At 49.3% G+C, this 25,637-nt stretch overlaps 1 protein-coding gene across 1 annotated transcript in view; it reads right to left on the bottom strand.

Moving 5' to 3' along the window:
• Positions 1-12,898: 12,898 nt before the first annotated feature.
• Positions 12,899-25,637, bottom strand: part of LENG8 (leukocyte receptor cluster member 8) — a 381,640-nt gene continuing 368,901 nt past the window's right edge. Inside the window, exon 15 of the mRNA XM_069636827.1 lies at positions 12,899-14,643. Within this exon, the coding sequence (XP_069492928.1) occupies positions 14,481-14,643 (163 nt within the window). The 3' untranslated portion in view covers positions 12,899-14,480. The remainder of the gene's footprint in view (positions 14,644-25,637) is intronic.

The following is a 25,637-nucleotide window of genomic DNA, read 5'->3' as shown; positions in this document are numbered from 1 at the left end:
TCATCCTTCTCTGTGGCCCAGACTGTGCTTCTTGGGGGTTTTACTGGACAGTCCTTTAGGAAATGTCCTGGTTTCCCACAATACAAACAAAGCTGTTGTCTTTTGTCCCGCTCTTGTTTTGTTAATGGAGGCCGTATCCCTCCAATCTGCATGGGTTCTACAGCTTTTTTTTTTTTTTTTTTTTATTTTTTTTTTTTTAGGTACACAGGGTGTGTTTTCCCTTGGTCGAACATACACGGTACGAGGGTCCGTCTTAAACCGGTCTTCCTTTCGATCCTGCAACCTGTGGTCTAGCTGCACGACCAGATTTATGAATTCTGCACAGTCTCTGGGTGGATCAACCACCTGGGCTAAGACGTCCTTTAATTCGCCTCGTATGCCTCGATGGAATAACGTGGTTCTTTTGTTTTCTGGCCAACTAGCTTCGGCAACCAGTCTGTTGAAGGTAGCAATGTATGTTAACAAGTCCTGATTCCCCCGTCAGAGGGACAACAGTTGATTGTCTACTGCTTGTTCCTGGGTATGGCGAGCAAAAAGCTTTCCAATTTCTCTCTGGAACCCCCCAAAGTCATGCAATAGTCATGCAATTCTCCCTTAGGTATGCAGAGCTTCAGCGCGGCGAACTGACTTGGTTGAGCCCCGCTAGTCAATGATGGTGTATTAAGAGCACTATGATGCGGTAAGTAAGCGCTATGCGCAGCGCTGCGAAGTCTTGCCTTTGCTAACCTGTGTTTTCCTTCCTTGTAGGTCACGGTGTTCTTCAGTGCGAGTGGAATGTCCGGAGTGGTGCCAGCCGAGAGGCGACCAGCCATGTAAGCCTTTTGAGCAGTTCGTAATCTGTAAATGTCTCTACTGCCTTCTTTAATGTTGCCTCTATCTTCCTCTTTCAGGTTGTTCTGTCCGGGAGGCGTGCAGATTCGAGGAAGCTGTTCTCAGTAGCTGCAAGTGTTTAAGGAACAAGTTACTTACCTGTAACTGTTGCTCTCCAGCATGGGTCTGGCATGGATTCACATGCTCATGAATATTCCCCGTTGTCAGGCTGGGAATCCTCGGTAAAGAAAAAATCAGTATCAGTTTTGTTTCTGATCTGTCTTTCTTAGAAGTAACCAATCACTGATCTCTGGGTCATACTGCCCCCAGCCAATGACTGTCCTCTCCCTAAGCCCCGCCCCTGGCAGCCATCCTCAGATTTGGTAGCACGCCAAGTGGCAGTATGACCAAGTGAAGAGCCACAGAGGGTTCGCATGTGAATCCATGGCAGGCCCATGCTGGAGAACAACAGTTACAGGTAAGTAACTTGTTCCTTCTCCAGCATGGGGTCTGGCATGGATTCACATGCTCATGAATAAAAGAATACATAGCAGTGTACACATGCACAACCACGGGAGGTGGCAACAGGCTCAACATTAAGCAATACAACAACTGAACATTAAGCATCTCTTGCCTCCTCACCAGGCTCACCTTAAGCGAACAGGTCGCGCAGCACTGCTTGGCCGACCCTGGACTCCTCCCTGGAGTCCCGATCGACGCAGTAGAATCTTGTGAAGGTGTGCGTCGACCTCCACGTAGCAGCCCTGCAGATGTCCAGCCGGGTCACACCAGACAGGAACGCCGTGGTAGCAGCGATCGCTCTGGTCAAATGGGCTCGGACGGCCGGGCAGCGGTCGGTTTGCCAACCGGTGACAATGCATGATACAGCCGGAGAGCCATCTGGAAATGGAAGCCTTCGATGGAGCCTTCCCTTGATTCACAGACCCAGAGTTCACAAACATTTGTGACGTCTTCCGAAAAGAACTTCAGCGCTCTAGCTACATCCAGCGAGTGCAAAGTCCTCTCGTCCGGCGTCTAAGGCGACAGGAAGAAAACTGGTAACACCAAGGGCTCGTTGAGGTGGAAGTCCGACGGCACCTTGGGCATGAAGGAGGGGTGCGTCCTCAGCACCACCCTTGTGTCATGAAAAGTCAAGTATGGAGACTTGCAAGATGGGGCCTGAATCTCTCCCACGCGTCGTGCAGAGGTGATAGCCAGGAGGAATGCTGTCTTCCATAACAGGAACTTCAAAGGCGCCGAATGCATAGGCTCGAATGCGGCTCCCATGAGCCTGGTCAGCACCACATTAAGATCCCACGCCGCGGCAGGAGCCTTCACCGGCGGGAATGATCAGAATAGTCCCTTCATAAATTCCTTCACCAGGCGATGAGACCACAAGGACGCCCGTCCCATAGTCCTGGTGTATCGGGAGATGGCAGCCAGATATATTTTTATGGAGGCGTGAGCAAGTCCAGCTTTGGCAAGCGACAGTAGGTACGGCAGCACTTGAGGGGCCGTAATCCGCAGAGGGTTAATCTTCTGTGCACGGCACCAGACAGAGAACCTCTTCCATTTATGACCGTAACACGAGAGTGGAGGACGCCCTGGCCTTTGCAAGAACCTCTCTGCAATCAGCCGGGATATCGTACCCTCCAAACTCTAGTGCTGCAGGAGCCAGGCCTGAAAGTTCAGCGACTGTGGGTCGTGATGGAGAATGGTGCCTCCTTCACTGGAGAGAAGATCCGCGTCCGCCGGCAGCCTGACTGGCGCGGACGTTGACAAGTCCAGAAGGTCCGGGAACCAGATCTGCCTCGGCCACGCCGGTGCGACGAGGATCATCCTGCACTTGGACTTCTTGAGCTGGTTGATGAGGCGGAGCAGCAACGGCAATAGAGGGAACGCGTACAGAAACAAGCCATCCCAAGGGAACGAGAAAGCATCGCCCATGCTCCTCGGCTGTGGGAACCTGCTGGCAAACCTCTGGCACTTGGAGTTTGTCGCTGTCGCAAACAGGTCGATCTGGGGTTTGCCCCATCGTTCGAAGAGTCGATCCACTTGATCCTGGCGCCGTTCCCACTCGTGGCACGAGCGCAGCTCCCTGCTGAGTGAGTCGGCGATGGTGTTTTTTATTCCTGCCAGGTAGAAGGGAACCAGAAACATCCCCTGCCACAGATCCTGAGCCTCCTCGTATAGGGCTGGGGATCTGGTGCCCCCTTGCTTCCGTATGTAGAACATCGTGGTGGTGTTGTCGGTCAAGATCCTCACCACTTTGCCCTTGAGGGACGGAAGGAACGACTTGAGAGCCCAGAACACTGCTCGGAGATCCAGAATGTTGATGTGGAGAGAACTCTCCTCCGGGTGCCAAAGGCTTCTTGCGTGGAGGCCTCCGGTGTGGGCCCCCCCCCCCAACCCTCCAGAGAGGCGTCCGTCGTCACTGTCTCCTGAAATGCCAGGATATGAAATTTCGTGCCTGTCGTGAGGTGAGCACGGATGCCCCACCATAAGATCGCCCGACGGAACTCCTCGTCGAGAGGGATCCTGTCCTCGAAACAGCCCGTCGCCTGAAACCAGCGGGCGTCGAGGAACTCCTGTAGCGGACACATCCGAAGTCTGCAGACCGGTACAAGATAGATGCATGAGGAAATCATCCCGAGGAGGGACTTGATGGACCTCACCCTGGCCACGTCCGTGGCTAGCAGGCGCCGCACCTTGCCCAGGATGGTCTTGGTCCTCTCCTCTAAAGGGGAGGCCAATTGCCCCACTGTTTTGAGCTTCGCTCCCAGAAACAGTGCTATCCGCGATGGTGGGATTTGGGGTAGTTGATGGCGAACCCCAGCTCCGTGAGCAACCGGACGTTCCTCGCCGTGTGTTCAACGTCAAGTTCCCTTGTCCTTGCCCGGATTAGCCAGTCGTCCAGGTACGGGTAAACGTGGAACCCCTGCAGGCGCAGCCGCGCCACCACTGGTGCCAGGCAATTGGTGAAAACCCTGGGTGCCGACTTTAATCCGAAAGGTAGGGCTCTGAATTGGTAGTGGTGTCCCTGAACCACGAACCTGAGGAACTTCCTGTGCCTTTTTAGAATAAGGATTTGGAAGTAAGCATCCTCCAGGTCCAAAGACGACAGGAAGTCGCCTTCCTCCAGCTGTCCCAGCACGTGCTGGAGGGTGACCATCCTGAATTTCTGCGCCTTGATGTACTTGTTTAAGCGACGCAGGTCCAGGATGGGGCGCCAACCGCCTGTCTTCTTCCTGACGAGGAAGTACCTTGAGTACACTCCAGAGCCCCGGAGTCTTCTGGGGACGAGCTCGATGGCACCTACCTCGAGCATTGCCCTTACCTCTAACAGCAGTTGAGGGACGTGATTTTCCTTCCTGGCCACGGGAGGAATGCGAGGGCACTTCTTTTGGAATTCCAGTGAGTGCCCGTTGGCCAGGGTGTCCAACACCCAACTGTCGGTGGAGATGGACTCCCACACGCTGACGAACTTCGTCAGCCGGCCTCCCACCGGGTGCTTCGGTGGGGGCCCCGACAACAAGGCTTGGCAGCAAGTCTGGCTTGGAGGCGGCCTTGCCGCCTTGGCCTCCTTGGCGACGGCGGGATCCCCCTTGCTTGCCGCGACCTCTGTAGACCTCCTGGGAATAGGAGCAGGCCGCCTGGCAGTAAGTGGAGGAGCCACCGCTGGAACCTTTGGAGGCACCCTGTCTGCCTCCGGAGCTCCGAAAGGGCCATCGCTGTTGAAGCACCCCTAAGGCCCGGGCCGTCTCCGAGTCGGTCTTGATGGCCTGTAGAGACTCATCCACCGCCTTACCAAAGAGGTTGTTGCGGTCGAACGGCATGTCCAACACTCTGGTCTGGACGTCCTGGCGAAAGTCTGTTACCTTGAGCCACCGTCATCGGAGGCAAACTCTGTTGCCCAGTTGGCGAAATCCGGTATCGGCAATGTCCGTTGCCACCGTTATGGCGTGATCCGATGCCACCTCGCCTTCCTGCAGAATTTTTAGGGCCTCCGCCCTTTTGTCATCAGGTAGGAAGTCTAGCAGGGGAGCTATCTTGAACCAGAGCTCCCTGTCGTAGCGTGCCACGATCGCTAAGGCATTGGCCGCCTTAATCGTCGTCCCATAGAATCCAACTTCTTGCCCTCGCTGTCCGGCGGGGAAGTGGCAGTTGAAGCCGCCGCACCCGCTGCCGCCTTCTTAGCCGCTGCTGTGACAGTCCGGCGTGGGCTGGGCCCTGAGGCACGAGGGGGTGGCATCGGGAACTCGGTACTTCTCGTACCTGTTCCTCTTGGCTGGTGTCGTGGAAGGGTTCTTGAGGACAGCAAGCCCCTCGTCCCAGATGTCGAGTAAAGGCACTGCGAGGACCGTCTTCCTCTTGGCCTCTCGTCATTGGTACACAAACCCCTCCTTTTTCTGGTCTTCAGGGCAGAGCTGGGATGCCCTGGTCATCATGGCGTGGAAGGAACAAGTTACTTACCTGTAACTGTTGTTCTCCAGCATGGGTCTGGCATGGATTCACATGCTCATGAATATTCCCCGTCAGGCTGGGAATCCTCGGTAAAGAAAAAAAACACTATCAGTTTCGTGTCTGATCTGTCTTTCGTAGTAGTAACCAATCACTGGTCTCTGCGTCATACTGACCACAGCCAATGACTGCCCTCTACCCAAGCCCCGCCTCTGGCAGCCATCTTCAGATTTGGAAGCACGTGAAGTGGCAGTATGACCAAGTGAAGAGCCGCAGAGGGGTAGGCGGGAGGGTTCGCATGTGAATCCATGCCAGACCCATGCTGGAGAACAACAGTTACAGGTAAGTAACTTGTTCCTTCTCCAGCATGGGGTCTGGCATGGATTCACATGCTCATGAATAAAGAATACATAGCAGTACACACATGCACAACCACGGGAGGTGGCAAAGGCTCAACATTAAGCATTACATAAAACTCAACATCAAGCAATCTTACCTCCTCACCAGGCTCACCGCAGGCGAACAGGTTGCGCAGCACTGCTTGGCCGACCCTGGACTCCTCCCTGGAATCCCGATCGACGCAGTAGAATTTCGTGAAGGTTTGCGTCGACCTCCACGTAGCAGCCCTGCATATGTCCAGCAGGGGCACACCAGAAAGGAATGCCGTGGTAGCTGCGATCGCTCTGGTGGAATGGGCTCTCGGACGGCCAGGCAGCGGTCGGTTTGCCAACCGATGACAGTACATGATACAGCCGGAGAGCCATCTGGAAATGGAAGCCTTCGAGAGAGCCTACCCCTGATTGACAGGTCCAAAGTTCACAAAGAGTTGTGACGTCTTCCGAAGACACTTTGTGCGGTCCACGTAGAACTTCAGCGCTCTAGCCACATCAAGCGAATGCAAAGTCCTCTCAGCCGGCGACGAAGGCGACGGGAAAAACACAGGCAACACCAAGGGTTCGTTGAGGTGGAAGTCCGACGGCAGCTTGGGCATGAAGGAGGGGTGCGTCCTGAGCACCATCCTCGGGTCGTGAAAAGTCAAGTATGGTGGCTTGCAAGATAGGGCCTGGATCTCTCCCACTCGTCGTGCGGAGGTGATGGCCACAAGAAACGCTGTTTTCCACGACAGGAACTTCAACGGGACCGAGTGCAGAGGCTCGAACGGAGGTCACATGAGCTTGGTCAGTACCACGTTGAGCTCCCACGCCGGGGCCGGTGCCTTCACCGGCGGGAACGATCCGAACAGTCCCTTCATGAACTCTTTCACCAGACGATGAGACCACATGGACGTCCGCCACGTGGTTCTGGTGTATCGGGAGATCGCAGCAAGATGAATCTTGATGGACGCGTGTGCCAGTCCAGCCTTGGCCAGCGTCAACAGGTACGGCAGCACTTGGGGAGCCGTAATCCTCAGAGGGTTAATCTTCTGTGCGTGGCACCAGACAGAGAACCTCTTCCATTTGTGTCTGTAGCATTTAAGAGTCGAGGACGCCCTGGCCTTTGCAAGAACCTCTCTGCAGTCGGCCGGTATGTCGTATCCTCCAAACTCTAGCGCTGCAGGAGCCAGGCCTGCAAGTTCAGCGACTTCGGGTCGTGGTGGAGGATGGCGCCTCCTTCCCTGGAGAGCAAATCCGCGTCCACCGGCAGCTTGATCGGCGGGGACGCTGACAAGTCCAGAAGGTCCGGGAACCATAGCTGCCTCGGCCACGCAGGTGCGACTAGGATCATCCTGCACCGTGACCTCTTGAGCTGGTTGATGAGCCGGATCAGCAGTGGCAGAGGAGGGAACGCGTATAGGAACAGGCCTTCCCAGGGGAACGAGAAAGCATCGCCCATGCTCCTCGGCTGGGGAAACCTGCTGGCGAACCTCCGGCACTTGGAGTTTGTCGCCGTCGCGAACAGGTCGATCTGAGGTGTGCCCCACCGTCGGAAGAGGCGATCCACTAGATCCTGCCGTAGTTCCCACTCGTGGCACGAGCGCAGCTCCCTGCTGAGTGAGTCGGCGATGGTGTTTTTTATCCCTGCCAGATGAAACGGCACCAGAAACATCCTTTGGGCGACGGCCCAATGCCACAGGTCCTGCGCCTCCTTGGACAGTGCTGGGGACCTGGTTCCGCCCTGTTTCCTGATGTAAAACATGGTGGTGGTGTTGTCGGTGAAGATCCTCACCACCTTGCCCTTGAGGGACGGAAGGAAGGACCTGAGGGCCCAAAACACTGCACGGAGCTCCAGGACGTTGATATGGAGGGACTTCTCCGTCGGGAGCCAAAGGCCTCTCGCGTGCAGATTTCCGGTGTGCGCTCCCCACCCTTCCAGGGAGGCATCCGTGGTCACTGTCTCCTGGTGGCCTGGGGTCTGGAAGTCCATGCCCGCCGTCAGATACGCGCGGGTGCCCCACCACCGGATCGCTCGTCGGAAACTCTCGTCGAGTGTGATCCTCTCCTCGAAGTTGCCCGTCGTTTGGATCCAGCGCGCGTCCAGGAACTCCTGCAACGGGCGCATCCGGAGCCTGCACATGGGAATGAGGTAGATGCAAGAAGACATCATTCCGAGGAGGGACTTGATGGACCTCACCTTGGCCGCGTCGGCAACCAACATCCGCTGCACCTTGCCCAGGATGGCCCTGGTCCTTTCCTCCGAAGGGGAGGCCAGAAGGGACACTGTCGAGCTTCGCTCCGAGAAACAGTGCGACTTGCGCGGGTACCAGGTGGGACTTGGCGTAGTTCACGGAGAATCCCAGGTCCGTGAGAAGTTGGACGGTCCTTGCCGTGTGCTCCACGGCGAGCTCCCTCGTCTTGGCTCGGATGAGCCAGTCGTCCAGGTAGGGGTAGACGTGGATCCCCTCTCGGCGCAGCTGCGCCGCCACTGGTGCAAGGCACTTGGTGAATGAACGTGCAGTAAAAATCTGAAGATGGCTGCCAGAGGCGGGGCTTGGGTAGAGGGCAGTCATTGGCTGTGGTCAGTATGACGCAGAGACCAGTGATTGGTTACTACTACGAAAGACAGATCAGAAACGAAACTGATACTGTTTTTTTTTTTTCTTTACCGAGGATTCCCAGCCTGACGACGGGAAATATTCATGAGCATTTGAATCCATGCCAGACCCCATGCTGGCGAAAGGGCCAATTTCGTCGGCCGGAGATGCCCGTGGAGGGAGGGGGGGGGGCGTGGCGGGGAGGGTTGAAGACGGGATCTCTGCAGTGTCATCGCCGCCGTCATGGTCCGTCCCAGTTGCTGTATCCGTCGCCATATCCTCTCCAGGGTCCGTCGAGGGGGATCCACCGGTTTCGCCAGCATGAAGGGCGGAGCAGGGTGGACTCTGCTTGTTCGGAGGGCTTCCCGACGGGCCTGGTTTTGGATCCTCTGTCGAGGTCCGTGGTAACCTCGTCCTTATCTCGGTGCATAAGGATTGGATTGCCAACAAAATGGCCGCCGAGCTATCCTGGGGCTCGGGGAATGGCTGCGACGGACGGGATGGCCGCTCCACTGGGCCCTGTTCGTCGTCATCGTCGCTATCTTAGATCACGTCAGCAGGGACCGCCCCCTTGGGATCGAACCTCTCGTTGAGGCCTATGGACCTCTCGTTGAGGCCTATGGACCTCTCGTTGAGGCCCTTCTCGGTTTCCACCAGTTCCTCCTCAGAGGCTGATTCTGAGACTGTAATGGCCACCACCGCCCCCCTCTTTTTCCGCCGGGGACTTCACAGGGGTCTTAACGGTGGTCTGGAAAGAGGATTCCCTCCGCGGTGGCAGGGATACTCTGGGCCCAGAGGGCGTACCACAGGCGTAGTCTCAGACGGCTTCGCCAAGGTTGCAGCAACCACTTCGGTAGAGGCCTTTGCCGGGTGGATCAAGGCCCTCACCACCTTAGGTGCATCCAGGGCCTTCGCCTTGAGGGGAGGGTCAGCGCCTCGCTCCCCCTTTGAGATCGACCGGGTCCGCTCCAGCGGCCTACCCGGGTTCTTGGACTTCCTCTTCCCCGAACCAGAGCGCTGGCTCGTGGTCGAATGTGCCGGGGAAGTAGCGCCCTGCTTGGCAGCCGAAGAGCCCGACCTTTCGGCGCTCCTGGTGCCCACGGACTCACGGCGCTTGGCCTTCTGTTGGAAATCTGAGGATGGCTGCCAGGGGCGGTGCTGAGGGAGAGGGCAGTCATTGGCTGGGGGCAGTATGACCCAGAGATCAGCGATTGGTTACTACTAAGAAAGTGATCAGAAACAAAACGGAGACGGATTTTATTTTTACCGAGGATTCCCAGCCTGACGGGGAATATTCATGAGCATGTGAATCCATGCCAGACCCCATGCTGGAGAACAAGGAAGTTCAATGTAATGATTTGCATGGAATTCTAATGATATATTCTGGTAAGAACCGTGGATGCGTTCATAATACTACCTTGTTTGTTTATGGTTACAAATGGTTCTGTAACAGATGGTGCTCCGAGACCACTTATTCGTCTAATAGATGTTATTGGTTTTAGGAAATTGCCATGGTGGCTTAATTATGTGAATTGTGTTTTGAAACTTCGAATTTCAGTGCGTTTGTGGGGAGCAGGTGGTGGTGGACCTTGGTCAGGGTAGTGAAGGGTGCAGACTATGCTGAGCCACATGTATAAAATAGCAAAATCAGTAAAAAGGCCCAACACACTCGTTACTGGACTCTGCAGACATTTCATTTTGCGTGTGTGAAACCCAGACCGTTTCTCTCAAATAAATAATGCGTGAAAACAAGGAACAAGATATTGGCAGGTGAGGAAGGGGGTCTCAACTCTTACCATAAACAAAACACTAAGGGTTATGTAGGGGCTCAAACTCTTGGTACAGTGTGAAGGTGCTGCCCAATACAACCACAGGCATTAATTTCCCCTTAATATGTTAGGCAGGAGGAAAGTTGTCTCAAACCTCACTCCAACTTGTTCAGGTGTGGGCTGGTGTGTGCTATTCAGGGCAACAGAGCCAGGGCACAGAATACCCAGTTGCTTCTCCCAGGAATCTACCACAGTATCTCCCACATGCTTCAAACCATCACACAGCCACAGGCCAAAAAAATGCCCCCCTCCCCATCAATAGCTTGTGTAAGGTGTTCACTTGTGTCATGTTTTAGTACATTTTGGGTCACCATGTTTTGGCTAGGTTGAGGTTTCTGGTTATGGTGATCAGGCATGCTAAAATATAGCCTGTGCTACTCATTTTTACTGTTTATTGAATGCATTGTTTTTAATTCTCCACGCGCGTTTTGGGCAATTTTTGGCGCACGAGTGCGGTCCAGGACATTTTTGAGTGTGTCTCTACTTTTGGATATATACATATAATCTAGATATGGATGACCATCATTGCAACAGATTTGGGATGGTCTTCAACAAGGAGATCCTCCGGTGTGGTCTAGACATCATTTCATTCTAAAACTGGCAAACTTTGAAGTTGCACGATTGAGTCTGGTATGCTTTGCTTTTGGACCCGCTCCATTTATGGTATGGGACGGGGGTACAGTTTTGGGCTGGAGTGCCCACAAATAATTTATAAAAAAATTGTCCTCTTCCGCAAAAAAACTTAAACCTATTGGCCACATGTACTATGATGGCATGGTATTTCATCGGATCGTCACTGGGCAACGATGACAAGTGGTTCTCTCATCTATGGAGTGCTGGTCATCCCAGATCATTCAGCAAATGCTTTTCCTCAGCAGTGTATGCTCCTTGCTCACCCTGTGTGAGGTGCGCAGGACTAAACATGTTGCTTGGGTATTTTAAAAAGGGCTGAAGATTGACAAATAGCTGCCCTCACTTTTCCGCTAACAACATCAACTTCATTAAAATATTCACTGTCGCACAATAACTTCAGTCTCATTTATATGGTATTGGGCGAGACAAACCTAGTCCAAATCCATGTGAGTTGAAGACTTGTACACCTCTTTTAAGTCTTGTTCTTCCAAATAGACCCACACTTTAACACAGCATACCACCCAATAACATGACATTAAGTACAGCCCAGCATATTTCCATGTGTGTACTCTTGAGACCATGTGCTTGCATGTCAATTAGCACCATCGCCTGCTGCAAGAACTGGTCTCATTTGGGCACTTTTGATAATTTTGGTGTCCTGTCTTTTTTTGCCTCACATGGCCATAGGTTTACGGCAATATGCCATGTGCCTTGCCTGACCTTTGGTAACTACTCAACATATGGCAAACCTAACCCCATTAACAAGCAAGTGTTGGTCTGTTCAGGTAAGAGGTTGTCACATTCAATTGGGAGGGATAGGTTCAGAGGGAGGTTTTTTCAGGAATGGGCACACAAGGGAGTGCCTTAGGGGAGTGGGGAAAGATCCCGTGGTAAGAGTGATTGCAGAACTCTGCGAGAGCAGGGGCAAGAGCCAGTGTTATCCTTGATATGGTCCTGGATGAACAAGGGGGCGGGGGGAGCGTGTTAAGGAGAAACCTTCATGGAGCGGACAACTTAACTTCCTTGGGAGTGATAGGTGAGAAAAGAGGGGGGGGGGGGGAGAGGAGAGTGTAGAAAGGGAGATCAGAATGTGTTTTGTTGGCAAGTGTAAGGCCAATGCATTGCCGAGGGCCTGTGAAGGAGAAGAGACTGCCGAGGGGTTGGCAAGTTCCTGCAAATTTTGGAAAGTTCCGCAGTTATTGGGTGCACCGGAGACCCGTGCCTGAATGTGGGCTCTTTTCTTTGCACGGATGGCGACGTCTGTATTGCATTTGGAGCAGGCGGCAGAGCTGTTTGTCAGGATGAGTGAGGGATAGCCAATTTCGTTTCAGGGCTGCACTTTAGGAGTTGTACCAAGTGTTGCACTTTGAGGCAGGTTTCAGGTGAATCCTCATGACTGGGCATTTTGAAATTCATCCCACTATATCTTGGGGTTGCTTAATCTGGTTAGAGTTCAATGTTGCATATAGATATCAAATTAGAAGTCTAAGTCATGGAATTTCTCAAGTTTAGTCTGCGCCAATCTAGACAGAAATATGACTTACCATATGCCACACCTTGATGGAATTCTCAAGCTTAGCCTGCGTCGCATCTAGGTAGAAATAGGATTGTTAGCATGTGCCACACTAGCATGGAATTCTGAACTTTAGCTCGTGTCGCATCTAGATAGAAATGTGATTCTTAGCATGCACCACACTCAGGATTCTGAACCCTAGCTTGCGTCGCATATAGACAGAAATGTGACCGTTAGCATGTACCCCACCTAGATGGAATCTCGCAATTGCAAGGACAGCAATGCCAACTAACCAACCAACAATTCCATCTCTCGGCATACACCTCTCAAACTATAACCAAACACAACCACAAGCCTAAAACGCAGCAATCCGCACAAACTTCACAAGAATACAACAAAACAAACCACACAGACTTGAACAGCACACGACGACTACGGACCATAAAACACCCTAAAACCCAGTCAACGGACCCACCGGGCTGAGGCTGCCAACAGCACATTACTGCTCTCTTGCACTTTTCCAGCTTATTCCCACTAACCCACCCCCTCTGCTCCCCTTTTTCAGACCCGCCAGAGGACCACTTCGGTGGTGATAGTGCGCGCTACGAATGTCCTTTAACATTGGTAACCAATACCTGCACTTTGAGTCCCTGCCTCAACAAACTAGACAGACCATTTGCGGCTTATCAAGGGTTTTATTTCTTTAACTCATGGAGTTAATTAAGCAAGCAGAAAATAAACATCTGCAAAGAAAAGAGCATTTTTCACCACAGCTGCTCCAAATTGCACATTTTATGTGATATAGGTCCAAAGGAAGTAAAAGGGAGGGTAGGGGTGGGTGAAACTAAAAGCAGCAGGGAATAGGATTCAGGAACAGAAAACGAACATGTTTGAAAGCATGGCAGACTATCAGCCAGTTTCCATTGAGTTCACATTTACCTGTAAGGAAAACTGAGCAAATAGGCTAACTTCCTGGAGGAAAGAAAAACAAAATATGTGCAGAAAATGAAGGAACACAGGTGAGGGCTGTACAGATGATGGAAGATCTTTTCCCGAAGTGCACTCCAGCAAATTAGGACTCCAAACACCTTTCAGATGGACTCTTCAGAATGCTTCAATTTCTCACATGCAAAGGTATGGATTCCCGGACGGCGAGCTGATATCAGGCAATGAACAGTCATTTATTTGGGAACCAAAGTCTCTCAGCAGACAGCCAGGCGCACTGGTTTCATTTTGATTTTCTTATCTTCTCTCACATGCTGAAATCAGAACTGGACAGATTTTGCTTTCCATTCAAGAGCCCCATTTCTGTCTCTGAAGAGGCATCTTAACAGAAACTTGTAGCAGGGAGAGAGGGAGAAAAGAGACTGAGACATTGTTAGTTTCAATCTGTTCTGGGTTCGCAACATTCAGACTTAAACAACGATGCCAGGTTATAATACAAAACGTAAAAAAGATTTACAAAACGGTCCATATTTATACCTATTTACATTCTAATGTACAGAAATTACATTATACACAAACACAAAATGTGCCTGAAGCGGACCCAAATACTATTTGAGGTAGCCACTTTCACATCCCTCAACCTCAGGAATGAAAACATTTCTCCTTTGAAATAGCAGCAACGGCAGGATCAAAAAACCCTGCCAAAGATTCAATGGGAGAAAGAAGAATTCTGTACACAAAGTACACCAGTACTGAGTCTTAAAAGCAAGTGGCCTACGGTACTTCACCTTCCCGCTAATAGGTTTATGCCTATTTGGTACTTAGGGGTTTGTACGAATAATCTGATTTATTCCTAATACCCATTGTCTTCCTTGAAAAGACACAGCTCACCACTGACTCTCACTGTCAAAACACGTCTCTCTGAAGTTGGGGGACGATGGGAGAAGAAAAAAAAGGTAGAAACTAAAAGAAAAAAGTGAAATAGAACAATCTGCAAAAACTTTTCAAGAAAAAAAATGAACCCATTTGAGGGGGAGGAAAACTATGTAGATCAATTTAACTCCAAAGGACGACTGGACTTCCTTGAGGCCGTAATCGACGATCACATTCCCATTCTTCACCGGCAGCAAGTTGTCTTCTCATTCTGCTTTTGGAAGCCTTCCACTCATGGACCACCTCTCTTCAGCCTCCATAGGCACGTGTTGACAAGGGTGGGCAGAGAGCAGACAAACACCCTAAGTTTGCACACAGTGGGAGTGTGCAACGTAGCACCATATCAATTTAGGATAAAGATTTGGCTTTATTGCATTTGCTAGGTTTAGAAGTTTGGCAAGACCGCCAAGCTCTGCTTGCAATCGATCTTGCTGATGTCGTTCCCTGCGTAAATAAGGGACAGAGCTGCCAGGAAAACCTGGCACTCTTCCTTGCTCTCGAAGGCCAGTTCCGACTGAACGTAGGAAACCGGGAGCACCGGACGAAAACTAAAGAAAAAAACAGCAATGGAAAAGCAGCAAAAACAAAGTTAGAACAAGAGAGATATATCATTTTCTACGATCATTTCTACAATAGTACTTACACCAAATCTCCTTGGAACCAAGCAACAGACTTAAGTTTGCCTAGCAGTTTCTGCCACATGTACCACTAATAAAAAAAGGAGGACTTCCGCAATACACCCAATTGGCTGAACCCAACATCCCATTTTTGAGCACATGCTTTGTTTCAATGGAGAAAGACATCCAACTAATTCATGTAACTTAGTTTGCCCTACATCTTTAAAGAACCCTGCTTCAACATAGAGCTAAGCTAAAATGTCATTTTTTGTGCACAAACTGTCACTGTGCAAGTCACAGGTAACCTTTTTGCACATGAAGGCTACAGCAAAAGCACAAAATCAAAATTCGGCACTACAAATCAAGGGAATTCTGAACCATTCAACACTTCTGGTAATTAATAAAGCCACAGCTGTTTAAGGAAAAACGGAGCTAATTTAGATACTTAGTAACTAATTCTCATGACTCCGTATGGATTGTGGTTTAAAAGGATTTATAAAGTGTACATGCTTCATAGTGGAGTAATTGTGATCAGTGCAAACAAGAATACATGAGAGCCAAGTATTTTGTTTTAACATGAAAGGCTGCGTTGGACAAAACAATGAAGGAGGGCAACAGGACCACACATTGACGGCATGCTGGGCCAGATTAGCGAATCCATATCTGCACAAAAGCAGAGAGCAGCCATTCTTTAATCAGAAACAGCCCATTATGTGCCCTGTTTCAGTCAGTTGCTTCAATAGGGAGGAATAGACTTCTAAAATCAATGCAAAAACATGGGGCGAGGGACCACTAGAAACAAAGTACCATTTAAGTGACTCCAACTTTAACCAGTGGTAATTCTCAGGAAGCGAGGTAAAAGGGAGTCACTCCTCTAATTAAATTAAAATAATAAAACAGCAAGCCAAAAACCATACATCTGATCACTCGCGCTACTTGGCCTGGATCATACATCGAAACGAGCACGTGTTGTACAGAGAATTGGCGTACAAGACAACAAATTAGACTTGGGCTTTCCTTCTTCATAGCTGGTTAGGAAAGCATACCTTTGTAGGTGTGTTGGGAAAAGACCAAAGAAACGTATACAGAACATTGGACCCTGCGTGTGGGCCCTGCCCTCTACCATGCTTCACCAACCCCAACACTCAGTTCAGTTTTTCCGCCTGAGGCAGTTTTGGGATGGTATTGGAGTGGGAGTGCTGTAAAACAAAGGGGGCGGGGGCATTATGGAAAAAACTTGATTTATCATAAAGGCATTTTATCCATAACATTCGTCATGCTCTCTCCCTATTGATTGGGATCATATTACACAACTTTAGGAAAGCTTCAAATGGAGGAGATAGCACATGCACAGTAGGCTTCCAGCAAAGCAATTCCTAACCATAAGGGGCATTTCAACAGAGTATACATTTAATGAATAATGCTTTCTATGGCTTTAGCAGTAACCGAAGGGGCAGTTGTGAGAATTTCTGAAATAAAGATTTGCCTTACTCAGGCCACTGATTCTGCCTCGGATCCGGTTGAGAGAGCTTGGAGTGTGTGGAATTGCAATACTATGAATTTCAGATTGGGCTCAAACAAGAAAAGGTGATACAGGAAGACCCACATCCATATTTGCTATGTAGAGGTCAAGAAGGAGTCCCTCCTAGTTTTAAATAAAACACTGCAGCATTATTTGCAGTTAAAATCTCTACCACCTGTCCTAGAATGGAAGGAAGAAACCATGAGAAATGAATGGTGCTCTATGACATGAACAGGAATGTTTTGTGCATAGTTTAAGAAGTCCATGGGTTTGCGTCTGAAAGCAAAAAGCCCCATAGCGGTCGTCAATATTTGAAGCAGGGAGGGTGGATCAGAAACCGCTTGAGGTATTTTCTGATTAAAAACACTGTTAGGGAGAATTCTAAGAAATGTGCTAATTCCCTCCACTTTAGAGACCCCCAGCAACTTTAATGGATTTTGAGGACTTTATTTGTTTTAACCTGGAGAGAGAGAGACCCTTTTCCCTCACTCTCTCATGTATCTTAATGTGATTTCTGGACTTTGTGTTTCTTTTGGTTGTGGAGTCTGACAAACTCCATAGGCATCATCTTTACATGTGTCACAGCACCTTCAGTGCGGTGGCACAGGGAAGTCTTTCAGATATCCCAAAGGTTTAAATACCTTCCCTGGGATAAACTACTGTTTCCCAGAGCAGTAAAGTGAAGTGAAATTGACTTTACTTACATTTGTAACTTTCTAGACCCAGCACACACTATCTTACAATAGGGTGCTGGAGGGGTTAGCTAGTATCCCCTTTGGTTTAACTTCTCATGTAACATTTTTATGTTACCCTTGCCTCACTGAATGGCTGGTGGCAGTGGTTTTGTTTTAACTACTGTGGTGTGCATTTACCGCAGGCTGCGTTTGCAACTGCAATAAAGCACCCAAATGCACTCTGTGGTGATTGGCCGGCTGACTGTCCGCCAAGGACAGCCACCCTGGTGGGTGACTGACAGCTAGGCTGGAATGAATGGGAGAGAACTGAATAAAAGGCGAGGATTTTGGCTTGGAAGGCAGAGTCGACCAGTGGACAAAGGAACCGAAGAAGAACTTGAAGAGGGCGCCTGCTGCAACTCCTATACTGTTGGTTTGCCCGGTGAAGCCCTCTAGCTGTGCTGAAACTCCAAATTCGTATCGACAGAAAAGCCCCTGCAAGGACGACTTCTCCCCTTGAGTTGGTGGGACCAATGAACTCCAAAGTAAGCCACATGGACATCCTTCTCGGAGCTGGTCAATTTCCACAGAGTTGCTGCTGGAAATCGCATAGCCAGGGAGAGGAACACCAGATTGTGTGCGTTGCTTTTAAGCTGGCCAAGATCCCAGGAAGCAGGAATGGCCGAGTCCGAGACCCCTCGACAGAGTGTGGGAACACAGATACAAGGAAAGTCAATTTTGACAGCCAGGAAACACAGTGTTGCTATTTGTGGTAATCGCAAGGAGCTGAAGTGCCACTTGTTGGAAAGATTGCCAGTTGTGAGCGGCGACCGTCCCACTGCAGGAGTCCCCAGAAGTCCTCCCTCTTGTCCCCACGAACAGAGATCTGCAGGACTGCACAGGAACAGAAATCATCTGCTGCACTTTTTCTTCAATACAAAAAGGTACTGTAAAGTCAGAGAACTTACCTCTTGTTGTAGAGTTGTTGCATCTTCTACCTTTCACAAGTCTAACAGCTTATGGCCCATTTGATTCTTCTTTCTTCAAAGCCTTCCAAAACATTGTGCAAAGACTGTCTACTTACCTGCAAAGAAGGACTTCAGCTAAGATAGACTTTTGCCTATTGACTTTGCCTTTTTCACTGAATGACTCTTCTTGGAGGACCTGAAAGTATTTGCCTGCTTATTATTATTTGTGGTCTCTTGCATGTTCTAAATAACCTTTTCCTTTCACCAACTTCAACCGTATTCTAAATGCAAACAGTAAGATATTAATGTCCCAAACACCCTAGCTATAGAAGTTACCTCAGGGTGTAGGTTGCTTTGTGGGCCATCCCAAAAGGGTATTTACTGATTTAGAAACTAAGAGTGTGTGTTTTGAAGTGTATTTGAGTGTTACTGTGATATTGCTCCCTTCTGAAGGCATACTCTAACTGATAAATAATTGTTTATTCAGGAAGCCTTGTGTGTAAGTGTTAATTTGAATACTTGTCACTGTGAATCTCTAACTCCCCCAAAGCTCACATTGACCCCTCTTGAGATAAGCCTGGCTGCTCAACACGCTACAAAAACTGTGTAGTACAAGCTTATACCAAAGGTTGGGGGGGAAGGTTGGGGTGTGTGTGTTGCACCCAAAGGGTTCTACGTACAAGACTTACCAAACACACACCAAGGCAGAGATTCCTGAACTCCATCTGGAATGCGTAGTTGGACTAAGAATCCATGAGCTGGTGCCAACCGAGACAGATGGCACAGCAAGGATACCATTGATGGAACAAGAGGAATACTAGAGTCCATTGGATCAAACGCCTTCTGAAACCACAAAATGTATATGGTCATGGGCATCTGAAATAACCTGGTTCAGTTTTAGAATTTTGCCTGCAGTGGGAAGTGTACTGTAGTGTCAAAATTGAACCGATATTGCATCGATTGAGACTGGTCCATTGGATCAAACACCTTCTGAAACCACAAAACGTATATGGTCATGGGCATCTGAAATAATCTGGTTCAGTTTTAGAATTTTGCCTGCAGTGGGAAGTGTACTGTAGTGTCAAAATTGAACCGATATTGCATCGATTGAGACTGGTCCATTGGATCAAACGCCTTCTGAAACCACAAAACGTATATGGTCATGGGCATCTGAAATAACCTGGTTCAGTTTTAGAATTTTGCCTGCAGTGGGAAGTGTACTAGTGTCAAAATTGAACCGATATTGCATCGATTGAGACTGAATCAACAAGAACTTTGGCTAATTTATGGAGATGACAATTTGAAGTTTGGCAGTTTTTCAGAATGCCAATGCTTGAAAAGCAGTAGGGTCCAGGTTAAACAGTTGTCAAAATATGGGTATACATGCATGTTGGAAAACTTAAGTGAGCCGCTAGAAAATAAAAGCTTTATGAAATGTCAATGGGCTGTACTGAGGCACAAAGGGAGACCTATATACCGATAATAGTCTACAGCAGTGATATTCAAACGTTTTCATAGCGAGACCCCCCCCCCTAGTAAAAATATTGTTTCTGGGCACCCTGACGTAAAGGTCACCCCACTCCTAACCGCCCCATAACCTACCCCAACGAAGCCTAAAGAATGTCCAGGGGGCCTCAGGCTCTTAAAAAGGATTAAGGTGACTGCTTTTATTAGAATATAAGCAGTAGAACATCTGCTTATACTATATATGAAAAACAGTCAAGGGGGGGGGGGCAGTTTGAAGACCACTGCTCTACAGTGGCCCTCAGGAATTGGTGATTTTTTTTCCTGATAGTAGGGGCAGCTCATCCACAATGGGTGACAAGCCGCCGACCTGCCGCCCATTATGGACAAGCCAAAGTCAGCCCAGCCAAAGCACTCCTGTGCTGGCTTTAAGTTCCGGCACCTGCATGCCAAAAGGGCCATGCAAGGACGCAGGTGTTTTGCTTGCCAAGCCATGCACGGCCCATTGAGCATGAAGCCTTGAGAACTGCAGACCTTGGTTGATTTGGGCTTCCTCCCTACGCTCAGCCGGTCCTGCATATTCGTGGGAAACATTTATGAGCCTCCAATTATAAAATGTGCTAGCTGTCATGGCTTAATCTGTTTGTAATAGGTGTCCTGTACATAGCCTTCTACCAAGGGATAACTGCTACGCAGAGGTGAGCCTACACATGATCGGCATCCTGGAGGGGCGGAGTCATGAGGGGCCACAGAGCCTGTGGAAGCAAAGCCGACGAGCAAGGTCAATAAAAGTAGCAACGGGGAGAGGCAGAGGGGTTACGGGAGCCTGAGAAACCAGAAGGAAAATATACTGCTACAAGATAGAAACTTTGTGATTAATGAATGAGAAAGATATCAAGGTTACGGGAGTGAGAAATCCGGATGTGCTAAAAACAGAGTAAGAAGACCCTATGAAAGAGGGACTGAGAGAAATAATACTGTGCCTAAAAGTTGAGAAAAGCTATGTAGGTTATAGGAGCCTAAGAAACTAGAAACGGCAAAACCATTCTTTTCATTGTTGTTTTTCAATCATCTTGAAGGGGTGGGATCGTTTTGCATCAAGTAACAGTTGTTTTTGAAATCTTTACTTTGAGCTAGAGACCAGGAAAGATTACTTGCTGGAAACAAGAAACCCTTGAAGACAACTATTTACATACACACTGGGCCAGGCAGAAATGGTGTTGAAGCTGCTGTACAAAGCCTCCCCTTTTTCCTAATGTTGGGTTTTTTTCGAAAGTGGTATGGCCAGTTAGTTGGATAGCATTCGGACTTCCAGCAAGGTAGGCGTTTAACCTTTTTATTTTCAATAAAACCCTTCAGCTATGAATCACTCATCCAAGTCCTCCTCCTGGTTCGGCACAGGTAGGAAATGCTTTGCCTTGATTTGGGCCAGAGCTTTGCGTTACTGGCATGGTTAAAGCTTCTTGGAGGCAACATAGCTAAGATTTGCAAGCCCAGATGAGAGTCATCAATTTTAACAAGTTGAGTGGAAATGTCAAATATTTTTCTGCCTTTACAAAGGCCTTATAGATTTGCCATGTCATCTATGGAGAAATCCAACCATATACGCCCATCAAAAACAGAGGTCAACGACCTCATGTCATGCAGTGAGTTGGTAGCAGGTTTATCAGCAGGACTTTGACAGCACCATGTATGGCCTTTGTGGTCAGGTTAGTCATAACTTTAGGAACCTGTAATTAAAAACTAACTGCCTCTGTGCCTGCAATTCTGTAGCTAAACACATTTAATTCATCCTGTAAACAGAAATCTCCCAGTCCCATAGCTTACAGTTGGAACAGCAGTAGACTGTAGTAATCACCCGCTTATGGGGGCCTATTGCGCTGTGAAAGCTCGGGCCTCAGAAGGGCTCAGGGTCGGGACGTCCCCCTGAGCGAGGGGTGACTGCTATATGCACACAGTGGTTCGTCCGGGGTGCAAATATGACATGCATTACTAACCGTAATCGCATTTCTGATGATTGTATCTGCTTAGATTCACATGCAGTGCATATAGTCCGACATCTAGTGGAAATCGCGAAGTATTGCATCTGTCTTTCGAAAATCGAAAGGGGACGTCGACATGGGCGTGACCAACACTATCCCCAACGTGACGTGTAGTGTACCTAAAATCCCTCACGCATGGAGGTCCCTCCGTTTGAGCTTTCTCTGCTGCGAGGGAGTCTTATAGTCAGCGTGAGCGAGTACAGAAGAGAGACGGTGTTAGAGGTCTATGTTCCTTCTACTCAACGAGATGAGGAAGGGTGGGCGCATGTGAATCTAAGCCAATACAATCATCAGAAATGCTATTACAGTGAGTATTGCTGGTCTTCTGATGCTTGTGAATCTGCCTAGAATCACATGTTGTGCATAGACTAGCAAGCAGTACCCAGAGATGGTAGTGGGATGTGTGAAGGAACAGTAGCAAAGATGTCTGGGCACCGCTTGTCCCACCTGAGAATAAGACCTAAAGTGTGTATCTAGGCAGTAGTGTTGTGCAAAGGTATATACAGAGCTCCAGGTTTCTGCTTTCCAAATGGAAGAGGAACATTTGCAATGAATGCTATGGTAGCCCCTGTGCCCAGAGTAGTGTGCTCTAGGCGTGAACGGTAGGTCTCTCTTGGCACGAGTAACAGTGTGATGCAGTTTACAATCCACTTGGAAATAGCTGATTTAGAGACGGGGTCCCCTTCTCTACCAGTTGCCACTGAAACAAAGAACTTGTTTGTTTTGCTTAGTAGCTTTGTCTTTTCCAGATCACAGATAACCATTCTCCTTAAATCCAGTGTGTGGAGGCTTCTTTCTGCCACATTAGTGGGGTTCTGGAAAAAGGTGGGTAGCTCTATGGACTGGTTTCCATTGAACTTCGAGATCAATTTAGGTGCAAAGAAAGGGTGTGTGCGCAAAGCCACCTTGTCTTTGTGAATCGTTACAGATGGGTCCTGAACTGAAAGGGCCTGCAGTTCACCAACTCTTATAGAGGTGATCGCCACCAGGAATGCGATCTTGTAGGCGAATGCTTCAAGGCTAGACTTGTGCATTGGTTCAAAGGGAGGCCCCATTACTCTGGTAAGAACAATTAGGTCCCACCCAGGAGCTGGGTTGGAAAAGGGGTGGCGGGGGTTTGGGGGGTTAGGGAGCGGAGATTAAGTCTCTTTACCCCTTCCATAAAGGCTTTAATTACAGGAGACCTTGCTCTGGGACGTGGTGTACTCCGAAAGCGCAGCTAAGTGGACTTTAAGAGAATTGAAAACCAGCCCTGAATCTAACAGGTGAGTTAGGTAAAGGACGATATATTTAGGTGAGCTTTCAATAGGAGTGATGCCCTTGCCATTACACCAGATGACAAAGAGCTTCCATTTGCTGAAGTAGTAAGGCCTGGTGTTAGGTTTCCGTGCCTCAGAGTACGTCCATGCACCTTTGAGGGAGTTGGAGGTGCCCAAACTATGACCTCAGGAGCCAGGCTAAATTGAGTTTGGGGGCATGGACGTAGTGTCCCCTCCCCCCCTCGTCTTGAGAAAGCATGTTGTATGTGCACAGCAGCTTCCTGGGAATGGAGACTAACCTTGCCATGAGATGGGAGAACCATGGCTGGCAGGCCCACATAGGAGCCACCAGAATCATCTGGACTGGCTCTTGGTGCATCTTGTGCACTATTCTGTTTAGCAGGAGGGGGCAAGCGTAGACACATTTCCCAAACAATGTTATCCATAGACCGTTCCCCTTGGAGGGTACCTGGAGGCATAAACTGGGCAAAGGGCGTTCTCCAGAGTAGCTAAAAGGTGGATCTCTGGGAAGTTCCATTCTGCGAAGATGTTTAGTACAATGTCCTGCTGTAACTACAGGTAGGGGGAAGTGTCTGCCGAGAACGTCCGCCAGAAGATCAAGTTCCCTTGGAACATGTTGTGAAAGGAGGAACATTGTGTGTTTGAGAGCCTACTTCCATATGTTCTAGGACAGTTTGGACAGCCCTAGAGAGCGAGTGCCCCCAAGTAATACATGGCCGTAGTACTGTCTGTGAGGCCTAGTACGGCCTTCCCCGGGAGGTGCATCTGGAAGGCCTTCAGGGCCTTGAACACTGCTAGCAGTTCCAACAGGTTGGTGTGATTGGATGCTACCACTGGGGAGCACACGCCGTGCACCGTCTGTTGAAGGAGGGGAGCCTCCAACTAGTCAGAGATGCATCAGTGGTTAGAGTGGCTTCTACTGCGGGGGTGGTGAATGTTTTCCCCCTACAGAATGCAGGTTTTCCCTTGATCACCACTGCAGAAACTGAACAAGGGCTGCCGAGACAACCACTAGATCATCCCACTGGCCCAACACCATTGGCCCGAGAGCCACTCTTGCAGGGGGGCGCATGCGCAGACGAGCGGGAAAAACTAGGTAGACGCAGGAAGCCATCATTGCCAACAGTCGCATGGCTTTGCGTACGGTCACCTGGTGACTGGCTACATAGTGAGGGATCTGGAACAGCATGTTTTGAACGCTCTCGTAGGAGGCAAAGACAAGGCCGTCTTTGGTCCACATTGGAGCCCCCAGAAACTGTTTGACTTGATTGGAGTCTAGACTGGATTTTTTCTAGTTGATGGCGAAACCTGGTTTGAAGAGGAGATCTAACGCTACTGGGTATTTGTTTGGCATGTCCCGTACGTTATGAGCCAGTCGTCGAGGAAATGATGGACTGGGATGGACTGCCTGCGCAGGTGAGCAGGTACTACCGCCAGTACCTTCGTGAATACCCTGAGTGCTGAAGGGGAGAACCTTGAACTGATAGTGGGTGTCCTCTAGCATGTACCCGAGGTACTTTGTGTGCTAGCAACATTGAGCTATGAAAGTATGCATCTTTCATGTCCAATGTGGCCATGTAATCCCCCTGCTGCAGCAGTGAGATTACATCCTGCAGAGTTGTCATCCTGAATTTGAGGTTTGACATACTTGTTTGATGAGGGCACAGAATATTTAGGTTAAGCCCTTTCATTCCCAGCTTCTTTGGAAGGCGCAGTTGGAGCATGGCTTGGAGGCTTTTGTTTCTCAAATATTTTTAGCATATGTACTCTGAAAGCCTCCCACTCGGCCGGAGTGGATTTCTTTGTGGGGCAGGATACCCTCTATGGGGAAGAGTCTGACGAAGTCAAAGAATGCACCCTCTTCAACGATGAGGAGTTGTGGGAGCCACGCCTCGATCGCAACCTCTCAACTTTCTTCCTCCGAAGAGTCGCCTCTCGACCCGGTCAAAGGGTCTTTGGTCGGGGTAGATTTGGGGTTTCGACTTACTGTCAACTTTCCCTTTTGTTCCTTCAAGGCCTTTCCAGTCATCGACTGGCACTTGGAGTAGTCTGAGGTGTTATGCTCCACCCCGAGGTACCATAAACAAATGCAATGTGGATCTGTTATGTCATCTTTGACCCAAAGTCTTGACACTTCTTGAAACTGGTCTTCGGGGTCGTCAGTGTCGACGAAGACTTACTCGATTTCTCAAAGCAATGATACGTGAAGTCAAGAACCCTGCGGTATTTCTCGAAGCGATCGCATTTGCTGAAAAACGGAACTGCAGCCAACTGGTGCTGCGCGTGCTATATATACCTTCTATCACATTCTCGAGATGGAGGCCCTCGAGGGATATCAAGTGAACGCCATTGACGCACAGCGCACTTTGCCGACATTTTTTTGCTAGAGCTTGATATTGAATATCAAAGATGAGGAATACGTGGGAGGACAATCCATTTGAAAGTCACTTGATGGTTCATAGCTGGCCCCTGAAGCCCTTTGTACTCCATGGTTTACAGCAGGTAGGAATAGTCTCCCTTCTCATAACACTGCCCTACTGGCTAAGCAATTATTACACTTCGGGCACACTTTGCCATGAATGCCACCAGAGAAGCTGACTGGTCATTCTCGTGGTTTGTATGGGGCAACCTACAAATCCCCACCGCCCCCCTCACTCTACTCCACCTCCCAAGGAGTGAAGCGAGTTTGAAGAGCGCCCCATGTTAAGAATGTATATGGGCTTAGCCTCTACCATCCCTCTAAATCAAGCCCACTGTATTGCCTTAAGTGAAGGTTCCTTTACTGGAAGTGGGATCCACCCTGATGCAAAATACTATTGACATTCTCCATGAATATCATCAAGTGGGATTCATGTTACCAAAAGTAAAAAACCACGAACTTAAATACTTCACATGAACATTACTTTCAAATCAAATTCTTACCAGTTACAACTTAGGACTGAACACTTAATCATTCCAGACAGTACAGATAATTG

Source organism: Ambystoma mexicanum, chromosome 1q, assembly GCF_040938575.1.
Source record: "Ambystoma mexicanum isolate Mex_15411 chromosome 1q, UKY_AmexF1_1, whole genome shotgun sequence".
In the NCBI taxonomy this organism is placed as follows: domain Eukaryota; kingdom Metazoa; phylum Chordata; class Amphibia; order Caudata; family Ambystomatidae; genus Ambystoma; species Ambystoma mexicanum.
This window is presented reverse-complemented; position numbering and strand designations above follow the sequence as displayed.